The sequence below is a fragment of the Apaloderma vittatum genome, unplaced genomic scaffold (genome assembly GCF_000703405.1).
Source record: "Apaloderma vittatum isolate BGI_N311 unplaced genomic scaffold, ASM70340v1 scaffold14095, whole genome shotgun sequence".
In the NCBI taxonomy this organism is placed as follows: Eukaryota; Metazoa; Chordata; class Aves; order Trogoniformes; family Trogonidae; genus Apaloderma; species Apaloderma vittatum.
Window position 1 is genome coordinate 41,543 of NW_009715580.1, and position 22,411 is coordinate 63,953.

Sequence of the window (22,411 nt, forward strand, 5' to 3'; positions counted from 1 at the left end):
GTTGTGGCCGGCAGCTGACGCGTACCGTGTGGAAGACAAATGTAATGCTGATGAATAGTATGTTGCATCTATCTTTGACAGATGCTTGCTGAACCTGTTCTTATAAACAAGTAAACTGCTTATGTTTTGAAGCTTAACTGGTTTTGATGTTGAAAGCTGATCTTACATCCAACATTTAATATAATAATCTTTAACCTACCACTGGCCATGACAAATGGACTTTATCCTCAGCTCCACGGTTGGTTTGTAAGAAATTAACATCAGTAATTTGTTGTCTGACCAATTACAAATTTTGCCATATACCCAGTCGCTAACAGATAATGCCTGGTAGCTCTGAGTGAAAATAATAAAGGGGATAAATGACACAAATGTGGTCCCTAGTCTTGTAGCAAGTATAGCAGCAACCTCAGCCTATAGATGATCACAGAATCATAGAATGATAATATGATAGAAAGATCTCCTTCACATATAGGAAAATAAAACTAGTAACAGGGAAGCAATCACGAGGCAGACTCAGAGGCCATGACATAGGCTACAGAAAATAAATGGAACAGGTCAAAACAAGAAGGAAGTATCCAGGAAGCTTAAGTTTGGATGTTGCAGGAACAGAGGAACAAAAGGATCCTTTGTGGCTCGCCCACAGTCGTTACAAATCATGGTAAGATGTAGGTATTGGAATTGTCTCACATATTTAAGTTTTGCTGGTTCACCTTCTGTAACTCATACAGCAGTTGCAAGTTCTCTACTTCTTTGTTCCTGCAGAAAGCAATCTCTTAGCCAAGCTTTACCTCCTCTCTCACAGAGTTCAGGCTATAGCCCTAACATCCCAGCAGGACATGCCCTGCAGTTCACAGCTGCTGTCCCTTGTGGATACGAAATATGAATGGAGAGGTCAGTGCTTTCTCCAACTGGATTCAGACTGAAATAGCAGGTGATGTACTAGGCTTCTGTGGCTGTCATCATAAAACTTCTGTTTTGTAATCTTCTAAGACAGAAGAGGTTTGTGCAAAACATCATACAATGGGACAGGGCTGAAATAAGATAAGGTTCATGTGAAAATCTTTGTTAAGAGTATTTTATCTTAGCTGTTCCATTTTGTTTCCATGATATACTTTATACAGTAAGGAAAATAAAGCAGTGAAACTGTTGACTTCTTTGAGATTGTGTTTGATTTGCCTAGCTGGTTCTCATTTCAAAGGATTTCAGAAATAATTACATTGCTTGTTTAGAAATATTTGATATATAAAGTCTATTCTTTTCTTATTTCCCTTGAGAATTCCTGAAGACTTTTATAGATATTTATTTCAAGATTTCAAAACTTAAATGGGTATGTCGATTCTTTGATAAACACATCCTTTATCCCAAGTGTTCATTAGACATTAAAGTTGAATACGCCTTAATAAAAAGAGGCAATCAGCATCTAACACTGCTTCCAATACTGATGCTTAGCTCTTGAGATTTTTTTCCAGTAATATAAAATAATTTTTTTATATTACTTATTGAGGCCCCATGTTTATCTGAAATTTATACATAGATTAAAATACATATGTAATAGTCAGTTTTCCCATTCACTGTTAATATACACAAAAGAGGAGGGGAAATTGCATACTCTTTCTTTCTCTTACAGGTCACTTGAAGTGTGACTATGATCTCACCTATTAAAACTAATGAAGGGGACAGAAAAATAAAACACCCTCCCAGCTCCTAGAAATCAATTTCTTATATTGTCACCCAGGACATCATTTCCAATCATGATACACAGTTCTGAGAAAGTCTGTCAAAATCAGTAATTTGCTCCCAACAATCTTATTGATGAAAATTCTTTATGAAAGGTGTAAGCAATCATGAAACAGAAATTAAAGAAAATGCTTCCACTACTGAAATTAGTTAAGCTTTTACATAGTTTAAACTTTATCACATTTAATTTAATTTTTTGTTTTATGCCTTGAATCAAATGTTCTGCAGGTGTGAAACACCACTGGTGAGGCTGCACCTTGAATACTTTGTTCAGTTTGGGGCTGCTCAATACAAGAAGACATGGAGTTGCTGGAGTGGGTACAGAGAAAGGCAGTGAAGCTGGTGAAGGGTCTGGAGAACAAGTCTTATGAGGAGCACCTGAGGGAACTGGGGTTGTTTAGCCTGGAGAACAAGAGGCTGAGGGGAGACCTTCGTCTCTATAACCACCCGAAATGAGGTAATGAGGTGGGTGTTGGTCTCCCAGGAAACTAGCAATAGGACCAGAGAAGATGGCCTCAAGCTGCACCAGGGGTGGTTTAGATTGGATATAAAGAAAAAAATCTTTACTGAAAGAGTGGTGAAGCATTAAAATAGATTGCTCAAGGAAGTGGTGGAGTCACCATTCCTGTAGCTGTTCAAAAAACTTTGTAGACATGGCATTTTTGGACATGATTTAGTGGTCATGGTGGTGTTGAGGAGATGGTTGGACTTGATGATCTTAGAGATCTCTTCCAACTTTAATGATCCTATAATTCTAACGCGTTCACACTAGCCATAAGAAGTACACAAAGGAGCAAACATTGTCCCCTCTGCAGGTGCAGATGATGTTGTTGCGTCAGTGCTGCTTTTGTTCCATTGAAAGATGCTGCGGGTCCAGAAGAAGTAGGAACCTATCCCACTCAAACAAGTGACAGAACCCTTTTCAGCTGAGTGTGGACAAAAGATCTGGAGAACTGAGAGACAGATTCCTGAGGGTGAAAAGTAATGCAGAAAAAAGGAACTTACAGCCACTATTGCTCTTATTTAGACAATCTCCTGAACACAACAGAACTCCCCGAGCTTTGGTCTGAAGCTTTGGATTATCAATATTTAAGATTTCACTCCACTACAGACACTGCAGTTATAATGTACATGTACATCAATATTTTTACATGCATAATGTGCTTAAAGTTTTAAAGATAAAAATTGTGCATTGGAAATGCAGTAAGAATGTAGGGAAGAACGTTTATTAAGTAAATGTTCTTTGAAAAATAACATTCTGGGCTCTACCCAGCAAATAAACAACTAAGGTTTCTGTTTGTGTTTAATTTTGCCTGCATTCAGCTTGTGTTTGTTTCTTTGTCAACGCTACACCAAACTCATTTAGCTAGAGACCATAAATTTGAAATGGTGCCATTTTAACAAGAAAGCCACTATTATAGCCCAAGTCACTGTTGTACTAATTACAATAATATAGCAGTTTTATATAATCTGGCCCAACAACATAATCGCTGTTTCTTTTTTTCTTTATGTACCTAATATTGCCTTATGTAAAACAAAACCATTTTTTTGATAGATGAAGCAAATTTTAAAATGTTCAGTTAAAAAAGTTTCTGCATTTTTTCTGAGGTACACTTTTGCAATGCTAATTACTCTGTGATTATATATGGACTGCAAAGAGATTCAACAGATTTTAATTAATGAATACTTCTAATGTGATTTAGCCATTAACCATTGCTGATTGTTTTACTCAGTTAGTGACAGGTTTCACAGTTTCTCTTTGCAACAGGCTAGCAATCAGAGAGGCAATTAACAATAGAAGTATTTTTATATGGCTAGGTAAGAAAGCCTGTGTTTACTGGCAAACTAAGATTAAAAGCCATCATAAAAATAAGATGTGTGTGCTCAGCTAGTGCTCTTCTGTTGTTTTGGCTGTGTTTTTATGTGCAAGTCAGGGTACAGATTCTGCACATTATTCAGAAAGAAAAATGCATATGCTGCCACAGAGAGTAGGAAAGCAAATTTTTTGGTGTGGCAGTGAAATGCGTGTACTGAAAAAAAATAAAAATCTAACTTACATGTTCTAGAGGAGGTAACGCATAGTCAGTGCCAGAAATTTACATGAATCCATATTCAATGAAGCAACCATTTTGTTGAAAGATTGAAATGGGTGGTAAAAATACAAAATATGACCATAATGCAACCAGTGGGACCACATTTTCTCATTATTCTAGGGATTTCTGGGGTGGTTTTTTTTGCTTTTTTGATGCCCTTTTTGGTCTCCTCCACTCTTTCTCTCCCACTCTTCCCAAATCTTGGCAGGCTCAAACCTCCATTTCATTCTGAAGATCTGATTACCAATCTGACAGGGCATTAAGAGTATATTTGCATGAAAAAGATGTACCATTATTTACTAACTGTTTTGTTTTTCTAAGAAGATCACTGTGCTTCAAAATCTCCAGCTAGATTTTGAGTTTGTCTGATAGTAGCCCTGCAGTCAGTATTGGTCAAAGTAAAGTATTGTTTGTATTCAGCAGGTCAGATAAGCATTCTTTCCAAAATGAAGCCTTTTCTTCATTGTCCTTCTTTGCTATAATCTCACAGGTAGCATGACAGTTGTCGTCATGGTAACAATTTTTTATTGAATAAAACTGTAATAATCTCATAAAACCCTGTATAACTTCTTGACATGTAAATTATTACTGCCTCAAAGCTGAAGAAACTTATTCTTATTTGGGTTTAATTGCTGCTGATTTTTTTTTAAAATACAAACCCATAGTTTTAAGCCTTACCATATTGTATTTTTCTATATAAGACTGTTTCTAAAGAAAAAAAAAATCTATGAATTAGAGATTACTCTAACCAAATAAAGAAAATGTATGTGGAATAGAAATCCGTGTAATGCACTTCAGAGTTTGTTAACATATGCAAATTACATAAGATGTTATCATTGGTAGTTCAAATTTCATAGCTTGGTGACTATGCAGATACACATATATATATGCAAGTATGTTTTATGGGTGTTTTAGGGTTCTTTTGCAGATTCTATGTTATTTCATTCCTACCTTCTATATTAGTACTTGAATGTATTTTTATTATTATTAGTAGCCACTTTATTGCCAAAGCTCTAAAGGTCCAATATGTGGATCAGGTCTCGCAAGGCAAGAAAGTCCTCTCACCAAAGACTCCCAGAGCTAAGTACTGGGAAAGACAACTGCAGACAATTGAAGACAGACAGCGAGCTGACAAGTGGATGTGAATCACGCCGAGAAGCAATGCTGCCAGGACACAGCAGCGCTGCTGCTGCTTGACTCACCTGCTGCCAGCTGAGCACACCTACCCCACGGTGCCTGCAGTACACAGGCACCGTGCAAGAGTTTTAAGGACTTCTTTGAGAACAGATGACAGAGGTCTTGTGTGGGTTTTTGGGTACATCTTCCCACACTCAGAGGAAAGCATGTGAAAACCAAAAAAGTACTTGCTTTTTAAGTGTCCAGCAGACCCCTTTCAGTGACAAAAAATTAATGGAAGTGTAAGATGACATCCTAAGCAGTGGTAAGGGCTAGACACATGGGTCAGAACAGTCCATTGAAAGAAAAATGGACAGCTTAATGCTTGATTTGCCAGAGAGACAGGAAGGCCAGAATGTATCCTACTATATCTATAGTAGAATACTGTATACAGTCACTCTTAAAGGAGGAAATGAGAAAGAAAATTTGTGTACTTTACAGATGTAATACTGATATGTGGGTGATGAGAACCATATAAATACATAGATAGTACACTGCACTTAATCTTCTGCAAAGAGAAAAACAATAACAAAAGCTTCCTTACAATGAGAAATTGTACAAGCAGGAATAGCTCCCCAAGGGAAATAACAGAATCCTCCTCACTGAAGAGTTGCACAGGATGCTAGATAATGTATTTGAAGGGAAAACCCTAGAAAGACAGGAAGATTAACTAATAGGGTAATTTGTCTTTCCCAGCTGTAATTTATTTGACTCTAAGTAGTGAAATACTGTGATGCTGCCATGATCTTGTTTATGATGATTAAGATAAGGAAGAAGGAAAAGAGGGTTATTCATACAACTCAGTTGTCTAAATTAGATACCTTGTTGCCCTGTCCCTCTGCTCTGTCTAAGGGAGGAAGACAGAATAGTCCTCTCACGGGCTTCTTCTTTCTTGGTTGACCAGAGAGGAATCCTAATTAAATTACTCAGCTAATGTGGACGCCTAAATTTCAATAATATGACTACTCTTACGTGTATGTACTCAAAATAGGCCATACCAGTCTAAAATACTAACCCCTCCAGAAGTTCAAGCACTAAGCTGCCACACCAACACATAGGACGAGTACAAATCTTGCAAGACTTTTGGGTTTGTTTACATAGTTTTCCATATATATGTATGAACAACTTTGTGCTCTTATATACTCATACAGACAACAGTATACACTTTCTGAAACAAAGTGCACCTGGTATATTTAATTTTTAGGTTTTTGAAGCTCATCTAAAAGATTAGAGTAAAAAAGCATTAAATGTTTTCCTAGTTTGGTTTATATAAGCAGTTGTATATAACGTCACTAAAAAAGACAGATTTATGAACCCTGTACTCTATAGACTATAGAAAATGGCAGATGTTGCCTCAAAAAAATAGATAGTCTAAACTAAAAGTTTAAATATCTAAAAAATCTGGCTTAATAAATAGATCTGAAAGAAGCAAGCAGGAGCAGCTTGGTCAACAGTAGGAAATAACCACTGCAATAAATTATGATGGACCGTGCAGGAAAATACAAGAAATCTTTTCCTGTTTCCACCAGGAAAATAAATCTTCTCATGCACCTCTGATATACTAAGTCAGTTCTAGCTCCAGAAACAGAGGAAGAATATGAGTTGTTTCTTCCAAATATTACATCTTAATGCAATTTTTAGAGTAGATAGTTTAGAAAGTTAATTAAATTTTTAAAGAATGTTAATATCATGCAGTATGTGCACGAATCAAAATAGCTGAACAACTGAATATCCTACAACATGTAACACAACAAGCTTTTTAGATTGCTCATGTGTCATTTTAAGGACTTTTTATCATGTGAGGGAAATGGGAAAAATATATTGTATGCAAATGTGTAACTGCAGAAGTATGAAAGGTGCTTGCTATGCATAGGAGAAAAATGTCTTCTGTACAGCCCACAGACAATGGAGCAAGCTGGCAGCCTTGAGCATTTTACAGCTGTATAATGAGGACTGTAGGAAGCATGGCTGTGAAATCTAATCAGCTGCATATTTTACATTTTTTTTGTGCATAAACTAATTGTTTTAGAACTCTGATGCTGCCTTTTTAACATGATCTTTTGCAAAAAAGAAGTTTTATATCAGAAATATATTTTCAGATCTAGCGATATAGATAACTCTTTGGCAATTATCCTTGCTGATGTTACCTACTGCTTGGATTTAGCTTGTGTGAATCTAATAAGAAAGGACTCTGCCTTTTCAGTTTTAAGGTTGGCAGTTCTTTCTTGCTACAACTTATAAGATGGTGCCATTAGAGAGCCTGCAGGTATTCCTTTATAAATTCCCCTGGGTGGCTGTTTGTTAAGATTAGAATACAGTCTGTAACATCACAGGCACCAGTAGAAGGGTAAAATATATTTCATGTTTGACTTAAAGAATTATGTTTTCTTTTCATGTTATTTTTTTATTCTCCCTTTAGAAATCACCCTCACTATATAATATTAATTGATATTTGTGAGAGATGTGGGAAATAGCTATTCTTTTGTTCAGGACTTTTTGAAAGACTGCTTGTCTCTAATCAATTGACTATTTCATCAGCATTCATTCTGCAAGGTCCCCAGGCAAAGACAATAAAATTGGATGATCACTGTACACTACATTTCCAAGAAGGAAAAAAACTGCACCGCAAGGCTTGTAGATGTCAATGGAACTTTCAGGTTATTCTCAGGTGTACAGTATAAAAATATAAATAAATAATAAAGTAGCCCTGGTGGTTTACTGCAGAAATTCTTTCATTTATAACTTTCTGTTATAAAACCAGAAAACGGCTGGTATAATCTTGCAGCTTTGATGCTCTGTTTGCTTTGTTTGGTAGAGTGAAGCCTGTAATGCCAGCAACAGTAATCCAGGTTGCAAAAGCAGACTCTGAAATATTGCCCCCTCAGGCCACTGCAGAGCAAGCATATGGCAGCAGAGACCATTTGGGCCTCAGGGAAAGGGTAGAGTTGAATCAGCTGCCCAGCAGTACTCCACCGGCTGATTCATGAGAAAGCTGTATTGACATCAGCTCCACAGGCAGTGGCTTATCTGTATTCATGAAGAAACATTAAGTGCTGCAGATTCAGCAACTAAACAAAGACAGAGGTAGTCATTCGGGGCAGGGTGGGGAATGACCAGTGCCAGAGAAAACAAAAAAAAAACCAACAAAAAAGGGACTCTGAACTGGATCTGAGCCTCATTTCCCAAATGTCAAATGTGTCCATCAAAGAGCCATCTAACACAGGCCATCTGAATTAACAGTTTGAGATCTATGGGTCCCCAGTGCTCCAGCTAAATCTTTCATGTTAGCAGAGTGATATAAGCTATATAAATAAAAGTTTCTGTGAAAATATTACCACACTGAATTTAATTTTCTGACCTAGAACTTCCTAGCTCATGGTTACAACTTGTCTACCTTTCCCACAGATGAAAAAAGAGAGAATACGTTCCAGTCCAGTGGCATTACACAGAGCCTCACTCTGGCAGAAACCTGTACTGGTTTACTGGTTTACGTCCTCTCACGTCTGTCTGTATTCCGCTTGGGCATCATGCACTGGCCATCAAATGAGGCCATGTCACAAGCAGAGCTGTTTGGAAAAACGAAATGGCATGCTTTCAAAGCCAACAAAACAACTCCTCTACCACCGTTTTAAACGTTTTTTTTCCTCACAACCTGAATTTTGGGAAAATGGTGACAAATCCTTGCTAAGAGCAGATTTAAACTTGTTAACTAAAAGGAAATGTATCAGAAACTTCAGTCAAAGACTTATTTTTATATACTCACAGAACAGAAATACCACAATGTATTTGATATGTAGAAATGAAAGCAACCACAAAGAATTTCAGAAGCAGCAACAAGAACAAGATGTTTACAACTATGAGGCAAAATCATCTGGAAAAGTGACAGCAGGACAGATTCTTGCAGATTACATAGGACTAGAGAAGCAAGCACCTAAAGACTGCCAAAATTTTCTCTGCTATGCCCCCATAGGATCAACATTCAGCTATGTCTGTCCGTCCTCATCCTGTGAAATGGGAACACTGTAGGAAGATGTATTCCTCAATATGGAACTCCATATAGACATATATGACTTCCATTCTGATCCAATTGGCTTTTTCCTGAGGAGTTTTTCTTCACTATGAGTCATCACATGACGTTCCTTTGTGCAAAGGGAATGCATGTGTGCAAAACACGGAAAATTTGTGACAAAATTTTGGACAGTTAACAGAGGGGAAAAAGGCAGTTTTTGTCTAAGAAAACACTACATATTAATAGCTTTGTACCTTGCACAGGTAATTTAGGGCTTATTTCTAAGAACCAGACAGTATCTTCAGAATGTCAACACTAAAGTACTTGCTGCCACTGGCATGAAGTATTTGAACAATCCCACTGATTTTGGCAGTTTTGTATAAAGTCAATGAACTAGCTTAGGACACTTGGAACAATATAGGATGGTGCAACTAAACGGTCAGATTATAAACACCTAAAGACTAATATAATAATTTCATCCATGATCCTCAAGCTCACAATGGTCATTTAAGAACAATATAAAAAGATGACATTTTCAATCAGACCTCATGAGAAATGGAAAGTATGAAAGTAATAGCACATACGCAATAACAAGTCAAATTAAGGAGAAGACTTAGTTTTGAACATATCCTAACCAATTACTTCAAGTTACTTACGACTCATGCCTAGTACACAAATTTTAAACACATGTACACTAACAAAATAAATCTCTCGCATAAAATGCTCTTCAGTACCACAGCTAGTGAATTTGATTATGTACAAAACAAATAAGTAGAGGAACAAGACAACACAAAGGTATACATTTTCTAACAGCTGTTACTTGTTGCCCTATTTTATAACATCTGTTGGTTTTTTCCCCTAGCTTTTGCACTCCTTTTGCATTTACCCTTTGGGCTAATTTGTAGTTGACCCCTGTAATATAGTTCTTTTAGTCCACAATTTTGTGACAAACTATCATTGATTTAACAGTCATGCTCAGTGCCTTAAAAATCAATGAACACACAGGAAAAATATGGTAAGACAGTGTGGTTGATCTTGATAACATTTTAGGTCAGGCTTCTATCACAATTTTCTAATTTATGAAGTTATTTTATCACAATTCATATCAGACATTGCATGTTGATTTCATATTCAGCAGACTTTGTCCTTTTGCAAAGAATTTGTATGGAAAAGAACTCATATCTTTGGGAGAACTGGAAGAAAAAGCTGCACTGTATGCAGTGTACTTCAACTATACATGGCTATACTAAATAGCTGTTCTGCTTTTGAAAAAAAAAAAATAAGATTGAGTGATTTCTTGTTTACAGTGCTGTAATCAAGGGCAAACTTTGATCCAAAGGAAAACATTGCTAAGTAGATGTGCTTGTGCCAAAATTGGAAATTGATATTCTAACTCAACTGAAAGCCTAAACCCTTTTTAATAAAGATCTTTTGCCCCCACTAAATAGTTTTCACAGAAACATTTAAGGACAAAAATATTACTCTAAGGCTTTTCACATTTTTAATATTGTCAAGTGCTAAAGGAAAATGTATTTCTAGAGCAATGGCAGACCAAATTCTACTCTATGTATTTTAAGATGGGGTTTTTTATGATTGTCACGGGAATTCTTAATATTTGGAGATTATTAAAGTTTGTCTGTTTACCTTAATTCAGGCAAACTATGAGAGAATTCTCTTCCCTTATGGCTTTTGTTCTTTCTCCATCTGCGTCCTTTTTTATTTCACCAACACATTTGTCACTCTACTTCTGTCGTCTTCTGTCTTTCAACATGACACTAGCTGTCTAAACACTCTCGGCTTCACTAAGAATGAAATCAAGAATTTTCACTCCTCATTCCTCTCCTGAAAAAAGATTCTGAAACTACTATTGGGAGACAATATCCACTTTTGCTCCCATTATCACCTCTGCAGCATGCTTTCTGGGAATTCATGAATTTGTGCATAGCTGAGAAGGCAATACAGAAATAGAACATGCTCAAGGAGGGGGCTAGGGGCTTTTTGTATTGTTATTGGGTTTTTAATTCTTTCTTTCTTTAAATAAGCTACAGGACCAGTTTGAGTTACCCCTGTGGATCTTCTAAGATTGCTCATTCATTTACATAAAATGCTATCTTCATTGCAGGCATACATACAGAGCTCACAGACAATTGGGGAAAAAAAAAAGTCATGAGGTCCCTCCCCACAACCGCTTAGCTGAATTTCTTTTTAAAAGCTTCTATCTGAGTTTCATTCTCAGTGTGTCCCTTTACATCTAAAAGTGATTAAACAAGATTTATAGACAAATTAAATTATTTCCTATTTGTGAAATGCAATACTGTTACAACGAAGTGATTCCACAGATTCCACTTTTTGATCTTTAGTTCCTTAAGAAAACTGATATCAGAATTAAAAGATTAAAGTGCTCAGTTTCAGCAAAGAATATATTCTCCACATACACTATTAGCTTTCACAAGCAAGTACATCATTTTGGAGTTGGGGAACAGGGCTTACTATGGTAGATTATATAAGAATTATGTAAAAAAAGAAAGGAACGCAAGGATGAAATAAGGGAATGTGCAGCTTAGTTCTCAAAATTTTTTTCTGGAATGTGCTCCTCTCTTTCCTCAAAGAGAGAAATAAATTATTTCAAAATAACTCTGAACACAGTGACGATACACACCACTCAGTACGTGTGTGGGTGTGTGTTCTGTGAAGACAGCTGAAAAGTGAGCATCATTCCTACCGGAGAAAGCACTGTGTAATACTAATCGTCTTTGCACCAAGTAGTGGGAAGAAAGCCATGCAAATCCTTTCCTTTTGTTTTAGTAGGGAAGAAGGATATTCTAGATATCACTGATACATAACATTGAAAACAAAAAGGCTGGAATGTGGCCACAGATGTGTGATAATCTCATATATTTGCATACATACGCATTCATACATATCACATACAGAAAATTTTCACATACATTACAGTTTTCACACCCCCAGAGTGTATCATTCATGTTCTAGATAGTCATGCAAAAATACCACTGACATGTATATAATACATCTCTTCCAGCACAGAACATAAGATCAGTATCTAATGTACCTATGAGAAAAACTGCATTCTGCTAGAACTTCAACATCGTGTTACAGAACAATCAAAGGTTAATGCGTTCATCTGTATTTTATGCACTGCTTTCCACAGAGGTCCAAAAATAAAATGCCTTGTACTGCATCCTCATTACATAAGTACTATATATATAGCATACGAGTCCCTCTTCTGTTTCAGAGCAGTCAGAATTGGTATAAGCATTTCAGGGAAAGAAGAGGTTTAGCAGAATTTTGTTTTATCCTGAATAGGAACTCTGCCTAGTAATGACTGTGTTGTAGAAACGCAAAGGATGAAATTAGCAGTGGGTGGAGATCTCTTCAAGGGGAATTAAGTAAGTGGATAATGGAAGAGAAATACTCTTAGTGTGGCAAAAGAATAAAAACCCTTGAACTCTGAAAGGAGAGAAGTCTTTTATAAACATTATGGAGGACTTAAAATAATTTTAAGAGGACTAACAAAACTTAAAGAAAGTTACAATAATTTATGGAGCATCATTTAGTACAGCTCTTCATGTTGCTGCCTGTAGGTTAAACGAGGAAGGCAGAAGAAAATAGTAACAGCAACATTAGTGAAGGGGTAACTCATCTTCAATCTCATCTTCAAATTTCCAGCCTTGAAATTCCGTTCCATCAGAGATCAAGACTCAGACTTGACCACATATGCTGACAGGTTTTACAGTCATTCATGATGCATGAAATGCAATTGTAAACATACTGAGTTTAGAAGCGGCAGCTGAGAATCAGGTCTTGTTCTTCAAAAAAAGAGCAGGAGTTTACACAGTGAAACAGCTTAAAAGCATGCACTCCTAGGAATGTCACGTAAAAAACGTGCAAGGTTCAAGGACTATAAGAGATAAATGCAAAACTAGCACAGTTTCAGTAATGAAGGCAATAAATGGTAGACCTTTGAGCTAATCCATAACAAATTTCTTCCTATATTTATGGTGATAGAATAAACTTGGTTTGGACCAAACTCTTCTGTGAAGCCTAAGAATATGTAAAACTGTGGAACTGTATGATTCCAGAGGCAGTTCAGTGAAGAACTTACTCTCTTTCCCACACCATGCTAGGGGAAACAGGTGAAATATTATCCTCCAAAAGGCACTATTCCCTAAAATGACACCTTTGTCTGGGCACTGGCCATTTATTCTACAGTCTTCTACTACAAGTTTTTCTTCTAATTCATGTCTCATAACCTTCCTTTATATTCTTCCCTCCTCTTTCACCCTAACACTTCTCAATTGTTTTACTTTCCTTCTCTTTCGTAAATGTTTTACGTTTTATTCTCTTGCTCTCATTGCATTTTTATAGCCTTTTAAACCTCATGTTAGCCAATTCACTAGACTTTTATTCATCTGATCTTCTAACTAGTTTCCTGGTAAAGTTTCTGGTGGTTTTTTTGCTCATCTTTATCGGGAATACTCCTTGGACAGGGGGTATGTCTTTACTAAGGATTATAAATATTGCTCACATGCACAGGTATAAATTATTTTTATAACAGCCTTTGTGATCAGAAACCATCTTTTCTTGTCTGCATATATCTTCTTTTCCATTTTTCATAGAAAACAAGTCTCATTCATATAAAATTAACTGCCTTCAATTTCCCTTCCTCCTCCTCCTTCTACCCTCTCGGGTTTTTTTTTCTCACTTAAAAAAAATACTTCATTTAATTAAGCCGTTTTCCTGCCTAGAGCTTGGCAAAAATATCTTCTGAAAGCAGGTTCATATTATGTTTGTGCTCCTGCATAATTAAAAGTAACTTAACAAATTAAACCTATGTTTTGGTAAAAGAACTGACATGCAGGCTTGAAAATTGACATATCAGTTTCAGCACAAGCAATTCAATGCAACCAAGATATGAAAATCTGTTGGAGAAATGTTGATAAAACAATGACACCTCAGGTATTACCGTCTAGTCAGCACACTATTCTTATATTTGCAAATGACCTGGTACAGCTCATGGTACTGAATGTGAGTGAGAGGATGGTTCTGCCTCCTCACATTCCTCTTCTTTTTAACTAAATAAGATAGAACTGTGGTTTTGAAACTTTTGATAGGGTGCTGGTTTATTTTACAAAGTGCCTTGGCACTCCTTCAATTATCTTACTTTGACAGATGTAGACAAATTGCTGAAAAGTACATTATCCTCAAACTAATAATAGAAAACATTAGAATTTACTCTGTGTTTCATGGCCAGATTTCGATGTCCTTGCTTATACTGAATTCTTTTTAATACCCTGAAAGAGATTATTTTGGTTTGATGGGTTTACTTCCCTTTTGTTTTAGTGACAGCTAAAGATCATCTGCACTTGATCTCTATCTATCAGTAGGGACTGAGGACTGAGTCCATAAGTATGTATCTCTGCAAATACATACTTAAAACATTTGCAAATACAGAACAAGGGGCAAGACTGCAAAAAATTAAAATTCTCATATATTAATCCATGAGGAAATAGATTCACACTAATCCAACAAAATGAATAAATATAAGTAAAACATATTAAGAAGATTATTTCCTGCTCCTTTCTTTTTCTCCCCTGTCACACAGTTAATTTCCCTTTTCATCATCTTTTCCACAGCGTTCTCTGCTTTCCCCTTCCATCTTCTGCACAAATCCTATGGCTAATTGGTTAAGTCCACTCTAGAGTCTAACCATCAATTCCCAGACACAGCATCTTTCATTTCAATGGTTTTGGCTGATTATAGTTGCACTTAGAGGAAAACAAATAAGTATGTATCAACATACTGCAAGTGCTACATCTGTGTATGAAAATACACAAACAGATAATTAAACATCAACAAAATATCAATAGGATTAGAGTGTTGTGTTGGAACAAATCTTGATAAATCCTTCTCAATAACAATACTCTAACTGCAGCATCATAAGGGGAACATAAATTTTGCCCATTAAAGTGTTCTTGGACAAAGAAAGACACATTAATACATCTGTTAGTCATTTTCTTACTACTAAGGGACTGTACTATTGTGCTGCAGATGAAACCTTTGGCCAAGAAGAGATTTGAAAATATGCAAATTAATGCTAACAACATAATAAATATCTTAATATTCATCAATGACTCCGTGGCATACTGGCATAGTTTAAACTGTAATCAGAGTTCATCGATGTTTAGACATACATACCTACAACAGACATTTCTGGAACCGTGGCATGATATGGACCGTCAACGAACTCTGGGGCATTGTCATTGATGTCTTGAACCTTAATAATGAATTCTGAAGGAGGCTCGAGAGGCTGGTTTGTGTCCCTATCGACTGCTTGAGCTGTTAGAGTGTATTCAGCTTTTTCCTCACGGTCAAGCCTTTTCATTGCATGAATGTCTCCAGTCTTGTCATTGATCACAAAGATTGTTCCAGCTCCATCTCCTGACAGAATATACTTGATTTTGCTGCTGCCAGGATCCAGGTCTGTGTGTAACTAAAATGAGAAAAAAACATTTGAGAGACAAAAATTACACCCAGAATTTTTTTGCGTTGGTCTAACCATACACTTTCTCAAGTGATCCTTTTGTACTTTAATGTTAGCACCAGTCATCCATATCTCAGCTTGAATACACGAGGAGAGTACGCACACTAATCAAAAGTGAATGTAATCATAGGCATAATTAGACTTTCTATTTCGAAAGCACCTGTTATATATATTTTAAATCCCTGTTCGAAAATGTAAATGTCTTCAGAACCATTATTAGCCAAAAAGAAGAAGCTCAAAAAGCGCTTAACCTATTAGATTGAAGGGCAAATGAAAAATTAACAATAATATATATTTTAATCTAGTTTCTTATTTTTAGTTATTCCTTTCAGATTATTTTCAGGTGACTGAAAATGGCTGAACACTGGCATCTATAAATGTCATAACAGACAGCATTCACAGAAACTTAGAACTGTATCATAACTCAGATGTTAACAGAACTTAAAAGGTTCTAAGATCTTTATCCCAAAAGTATTTCCATTCTCTTCAATGCCCCATTAGAGAAATCATATTTAGATTATACTTTGCTTTCTGAAAAACAAGGTAGGATTATAATAATCTGAAACAGTATAGGAAAATAGGTTTTCTTCCTTACTTTGATTTTTTTTTTCTTAATTAAAAGCCTGAACCAGAAAGGACTGGTTTAGAGCCAAGTCCTAAATATCATATTATATCCAAAACCTTTTAATTTGTAAATGAAAGCTCACCAATTGGTGAACCATATGTATTAGTCAACACATTAAAAAATATAGAATAATGACTTAAATATACAGTAATAGTGCTTTAAAGTCATATTTACTATTAAATATAATACATTCAATATGAAAAATAAGAAGTGAATTATACATCGCAAAAAAATGTAACTTGCATTTATTATTATTTATCTCTGCCTCACAACAGATAGTCTGAAGGAAGTATACACAACCTGCTTAGGACAGCTGCAACTTGACTTGCTACTACTAGACTTTTTCCTGTTTGCTTACTTTTCAGCAGACAGCTCAACAGAAATTGTTGCTGGTTATGCATTTTACTCTTCAGTTGATAGCAGTGGTCGCTAGGGCCAGACAGCATTGTAATTCAATATATAAACCTGTATCGGGATATTAAAGCAGGTGTGGGCTAAAAAAAAAGCTTTCTCACACTGGCTACAATCAAGCCACCAACAGATTTTTATGTCATACCACAAGTAGGCTCTGCAGGTTTTTCAGGAAATAATTGGTCACATACAGTTATATCTGTAAATTAGCTGTTCAGGAATAAGAGCTTAGAAAACTTGTTAACAGCACCATACAAAAAAGGAATCTCAAATTCTTGCAATGGGCACAGCAGACAAGGGCAGTCAGGTCTGATTTTCCAGTTGATCTGGTTTATTATACAAACAAAATCCTGGGCCACCAGTGTATTCTCTTCGCAGCAATAATAGCAGAACTTCCACTGACTACAAGAGGTGTAACTTGATCCTGTGTGTTTTGCGGGCCACCCATTATTACCACACCACTGCATTAACAACTTTTTAAAAGCACTTTAACTGTCTGTGAATATGAATGACTCAATCCAGTTCACTCTTCCTACTCAACCCACATGCACATACACACAGACATCAAGTGAGAGCTGAGTCCTTTTTCCAAAAAATCAATCTGTTTTTCTTTTTGTGGTTGTCATCAGCTTTTACTTGAGAACAATCACCATAATTTATGTTATGTTAATTTAACTCAACAGCACTCTCCTGTTGGTTGGTACTGCACTTTCATCTGCCCAGTAACACATTAATAGAACTTTTTTGCAGGCTGTTTTTCATTTGTTTCAAAGATTATTGTCCTTATGAGCAGAATTATAATCTACCAAGGTGTTAGCAACCCAAAAAATTGTTTTCAGGGTCTCAGAGCCTTTCAAGATCATTCCAGAATCTGTTTTGAGTTTGAAACAGATTGTTTATATTTCAGGCATCTGTTTGATCCCTGAAAAAAAATCTATACATTATTAATATTGCACATGAAGGTTTTGGCAGAATATTCATAGCTGAATTACAGTGACATTATATCACAACATTGTCTGGACAGACACAACTCAGCAAAGCAATTGGGAACATCTCAGCTCAGCCACTTAAACATAGTTTTACAATGAAAAAATATAATCCGGATTTTTAAGACTGCACTGATTGGGTAAACTAGATATCCACACAGATATCTGAAAATGCTTGAAGACTCCCCAGTTTGCTATTTGACAGTAAGTAGGAGAGGCTGTCAGAGGCTGGTGTAAGTTCTACCCATATAATCCAATAGAAGTTACAGCCATGAATCAGTTCTGGTACAAATTAATTCAGAGCTCTAAAACCTCTGCAGTGCTACTAAGATACCCACAGATACAATGAAAAAAGTCTACTAATAAGCTAAAGTCCTCTGTATCAAAATAAATAAATAAATATTGCCATTTGAAACACCATAAAATGAAGGGCCAAACATTAAACCAATAGTGGAAGAGAGAGAAACATTTTATAATCTTAAAGTTGAAACTGAGTCTCATTGGTGGAAGAATCAGTTTTGTACCCAAAGATTAATAGTGGCAAAAAATACAGGGTTTTTTTTTAGTTCTTCAATAAAAACCAAGCCATAAATATGGCACTTACTGAAATCATATGTACTTTTCGTGGTGAGCATCCAGACGGACAGATTAAAATATCTTTTCTCAGTTTTGAAGTTCTCACACTCTAACATCAAAGTATTATAATAAATGAACTATAGAAGAGCTATTTTCCAAAATCATTTCATTGTCTGGATTTAGGATTAAAACATCATCATCTACTTACAAAGTTAAATCACAGAGTTGAAGTAAAATTCTAAGCCAGAAAGCACAGTATTTTTTCAAATATTATTTCCTCTCTTTTACCAGACGTGAATGATAATTTACAACAATCGTCAAGCTTCAGCACGCTGTGTTCATGTGAAGGTTAAAGATCATTAAGCACATAATTATCTAGGGTCTAGGTGAATGATAGAGAGGCATAGTCAATACAATAAATGAATATCAGTTTCTGCCTGAAAAAGCCTCACAAATAATATAAATGTGAAACTGCTTTCCACACTTGTAGCTTTTGTTGCACCTGTGCTCAGAAGCTGACCTCTTATTTTTCAGAGCAATATCAAGAAACATGAAAAAGAATTCCTAATTTAAAAAAAGAGTCATCTATAGCTACCCCCCACGTCCCACTACTAGACAGCATCCCAAAACAAACAGAAAAGCATGTTTACCGGAAAACTTAATCACGTTCAGAGTGAGTCAAACTCATTTCTTTTATGTGAGATTCACTTAATTAGACTTCAAAGGAAGTGAAATCTTCTTCCTCCACCACTGCCCTCCCTGTGGGACAACAAATTCAAACACCTCTCTCCCTTAAAGCAGCAGACGCAACCTCATCACCCAATTTGTTCCTGGATTTATGGCAACAGAAGAGGTTTGGGATCCTCCCTTAGTTTTAACAGCGACGCACATACACTGTGTTAACGGCTCCTATGTAGCCTCAGCACAGGGCCAATCCTAAAACATGAACTTCATTCAGAATGAACCCTCTGAACACTGCATTTTCTAATCATTATTAATTCCTTTGCTATTCTATGTTATAATGCAGATGATAATGAGGTCAGTATTAATGGCAGCAGCATGGTGTTCTTCCACAAAACGAACGTTATTTTTCCTAATAATGAATGCATATCTAAAAGTATTGCCAGCACACTATTCAAATATATAACATATTTATAGTCTCCCTTGTACATACATTGCAAACCTGCATAATTATAATCAATGCAAGAGAAATCGCAGCAATGAAACTATATTCAAAGAGCCTCTATATTTTGTAGATGTAAAAATACTACTCTGCAGTAAAAAACAAATGCATGAACGCGCTACTGATACTAAATTTTCCTATTTCATAGATATTTGTGCATCATATTTTTAATCACATTTTCTTAACAAATACTTGGTTCAAAATAATGTATGTGGCCAAGGACTTAATGCCTGGACGAAGGCTGCTGGAGCTCCAAGCTAGGTTTGTGGGGCTCTGTGGCAATTCTGAACACAGAGAGATTTATGAGCCTGTTCTGCAGATGGAAACTGTCTCACCTGCTCTCAGTCAGCTACCTGGCAAATCAATGGTAGTCAAAACAACAGCTTGCTCAGCACAATGAATTTCATGTTCAAGCCATGTGTTCACCATCAGGAAAGTACATAATGCACTTGTGTCCGGTCCATAGGCAGAATTAGCAAAAAGCTGCTGACTGGCCTTTGTAGTAGGACTGGGCACATCAAGACCTCTCCAGGAATCTCGGTGATGCACAACTTTATGCAGACTAGCCCGTAATGAGACGCATCATCAAAGGGAGGATTTGTAACCCCAATTTCCTCATATTGGTAAAAAAGCATAGATTTATCAATAATTCACGAGAGGGGAAAATCTACGTGTTATGAAAATGCTCCTGGACTTTTTTAATTAAGAAAAGAGAAGGCGGCATTATGTAGTCAGGTTTTTATTTGAGTTTGTTAGAAAGTAATTAATTCATTCTCGTGTAATTACAAGGGAATTACCTCTTACTTGTTTCAAGGGAGAAGGCATAATCTGCCCTTAAAACTTCATTTTAAAATTTGCATCACACACTTCTCCTTCCTAACTCTGAAATCTTTTTTAAGGGATTAACTAATGCATCACTGTTTTTCACCTGACTTTACACTGAAACACACACAACATTGCAACACTATTCTAATGCTTCAGGTTCTCCTATTTTTTTCATACATGTCTTGCATTAAAGTTCCTGATTTATGAGGCAGACCCCATCTAATGATGTTAGAGACAAAATTTTCATCTTTTATGATTCTTTTAGAAAAGTGGTGTGTTCTAAGAAGCTCCAGCTTACTCCTTCAAAGTATGGAAGTATTTTAGTGGTTTTTACAACCATTTATATATATAACAATGCTTTCAAAATCTGTAATGCACATTATTAGTCATGTGTTTCTTTCTGTATGACTTTGCAGGCTTTTTTTTTTTCCCCTAAAAATACAAACATCATTAGATTGCTGAAGGTTTTTGTGTGCATTGTTGACATTCTCTGACATATAATGGACACAAGCACGTTTATTTATGACCCACAGTTTAAAAACTCATTCATAATTAAACTATTATAGATAGATTCAATTCATTTGCACAAAACACAGAATTAATAAAGTGAAGGTAATTTCAATTTAACATCATCTTTCATTTTCTCCATGGATAGGCTGATCCCATCTTTAGTAATGAGAATTATGGCTGCACAAGGGGGAAAAGGAAAACCAAATATTCTGCATTATTATTCAGGGTAATGGCAAATTGGGGCATAGACTTGATGTACCTGACATAATGTCAGTACTTGGAACACTTTCAGAAAGGAAACAGACATGTCCGTGGATGACAAAGGTTTCATTTAAGATATGAGAATCATGTAACTTGAAGCCTCTGGAGTAACTGTCAAAAGACATTACTGCTCACACTTCTCAGCTGCAGTTTCATAACCATATTCAAAGAGAATTAAAGCAGTAATATCCCTAACACTTTCATTTAAGAGTGTAAACTCTGCTTTTGTCTGCCTCAGTTTCCTACCGTGTCATTTGAGTATCTTTGATTCCAGATGGCTTCTTTTATGTTTCTGTTTATTCTTTGCTACTGCTTTTTTATTCTATTTGATTTGCTAATTTTGTCTCTGTTTATATTCATACTGCAACTGTGCACAAACAGTTTTTCATTGCATACCTCTTGGTATCATCTTATAATACACTAGAATGAACTGCTGTTTAAAACCTGGAGACAAGATTAGGGTCTAAAAATCTCTTAGTTCTAATTCACTGATTATGACCAACATACAAAAGAACCCTCAGGAATGTGACTGAATCTTCCTAAGTCCTTCCTGGTTAGAGCATCATTTTCCTTTTTGTACGTGTCACGTATCATTCTTCCCCATCAGGTTGAATTACTAATTTTTACTATCTATTTTCACTCAATGTCTCACGAGAAAAAAGAAAGTTATATTTGTTTTTACAGATAAGAGGAAAAGAGGAAGAGATAAACCCACATTTGTTCTCACAAAGATTCATATTAGAAGAAAAATCCGGACTGTAGGACTACCCAAGCCATTCCTGAACAGCTCTACAAATTTATCTCCAGTTAATCACAGCATTAATTTTTAATTAGAATTGTTATGTATTGCCAGTGTTGTCTCACAGAAGTTGTTCCTCTTGCCAGGGGAACTTCCTAAGAGGGAGGAAACCATACCCCCAGATGCAAAGTCTTCCCCAAATCCACAATCACATGTTCACCTTCAGCGGTTGTGATGGCAACAAAGACAATTCAATTTGTTTCTACCATCTTCATTCCAAAGCATGGTCTCAGATTCGTTTTCCTGTAAGTATTTCTTACATACCTTGCTGCTTCTGAATCCTTATGTTAAGCCAGACGATAGCTAAAGCTTTCTGGTTTTCTAATTCTGGCCTTGGCCCTTTCCATTTGGGAATACCATCTGTCTTCCCTTCTGCCCTGAGAACACCGCCACCACACATGACCCGTGTCCCACCGCAGCTTGGACTGTCGCCTTTAGTCACCGCTTTCTGCAGCTATTTAACGCCCAAGTGTCCTGTGTCAAGTGGCCTCAGATGGCTGGCACCTTTTTGTAGTTGGCTTTCTGCCTACTTGGAGTTCATGTAACTATTTCTGAACGCAGACTGCTGTTCCTTTCTCATGTTCCAGCAGACACTGCTCCTGTAAAAAGGTCTTGATTTTTTTAACCCAACTGTTCCTGATACTTGGAAACACATAAT

At 36.2% G+C, this 22,411-nt stretch overlaps 1 protein-coding gene across 1 annotated transcript in view; it reads right to left on the minus strand.

Moving 5' to 3' along the window:
• LOC104273782 (cadherin-8-like) overlaps nt 1-22,153 on the minus strand; it is a gene marked incomplete at its 3' end in the record, with an annotated part of 49,551 nt that extends 27,398 nt beyond the window's left edge. The window contains exons 1-3 of the mRNA XM_009869213.1: nt 22,018-22,153; nt 15,593-15,681; nt 15,232-15,526 (exon numbers count right to left, since the gene is read on the minus strand). Coding sequence (XP_009867515.1) covers nt 15,232-15,526; nt 15,593-15,681; nt 22,018-22,153 — 520 coding nt within the window. The remainder of the gene's footprint in view (nt 1-15,231; nt 15,527-15,592; nt 15,682-22,017) is intronic.
• Nucleotides 22,154-22,411: the final 258 nt, after the last annotated feature.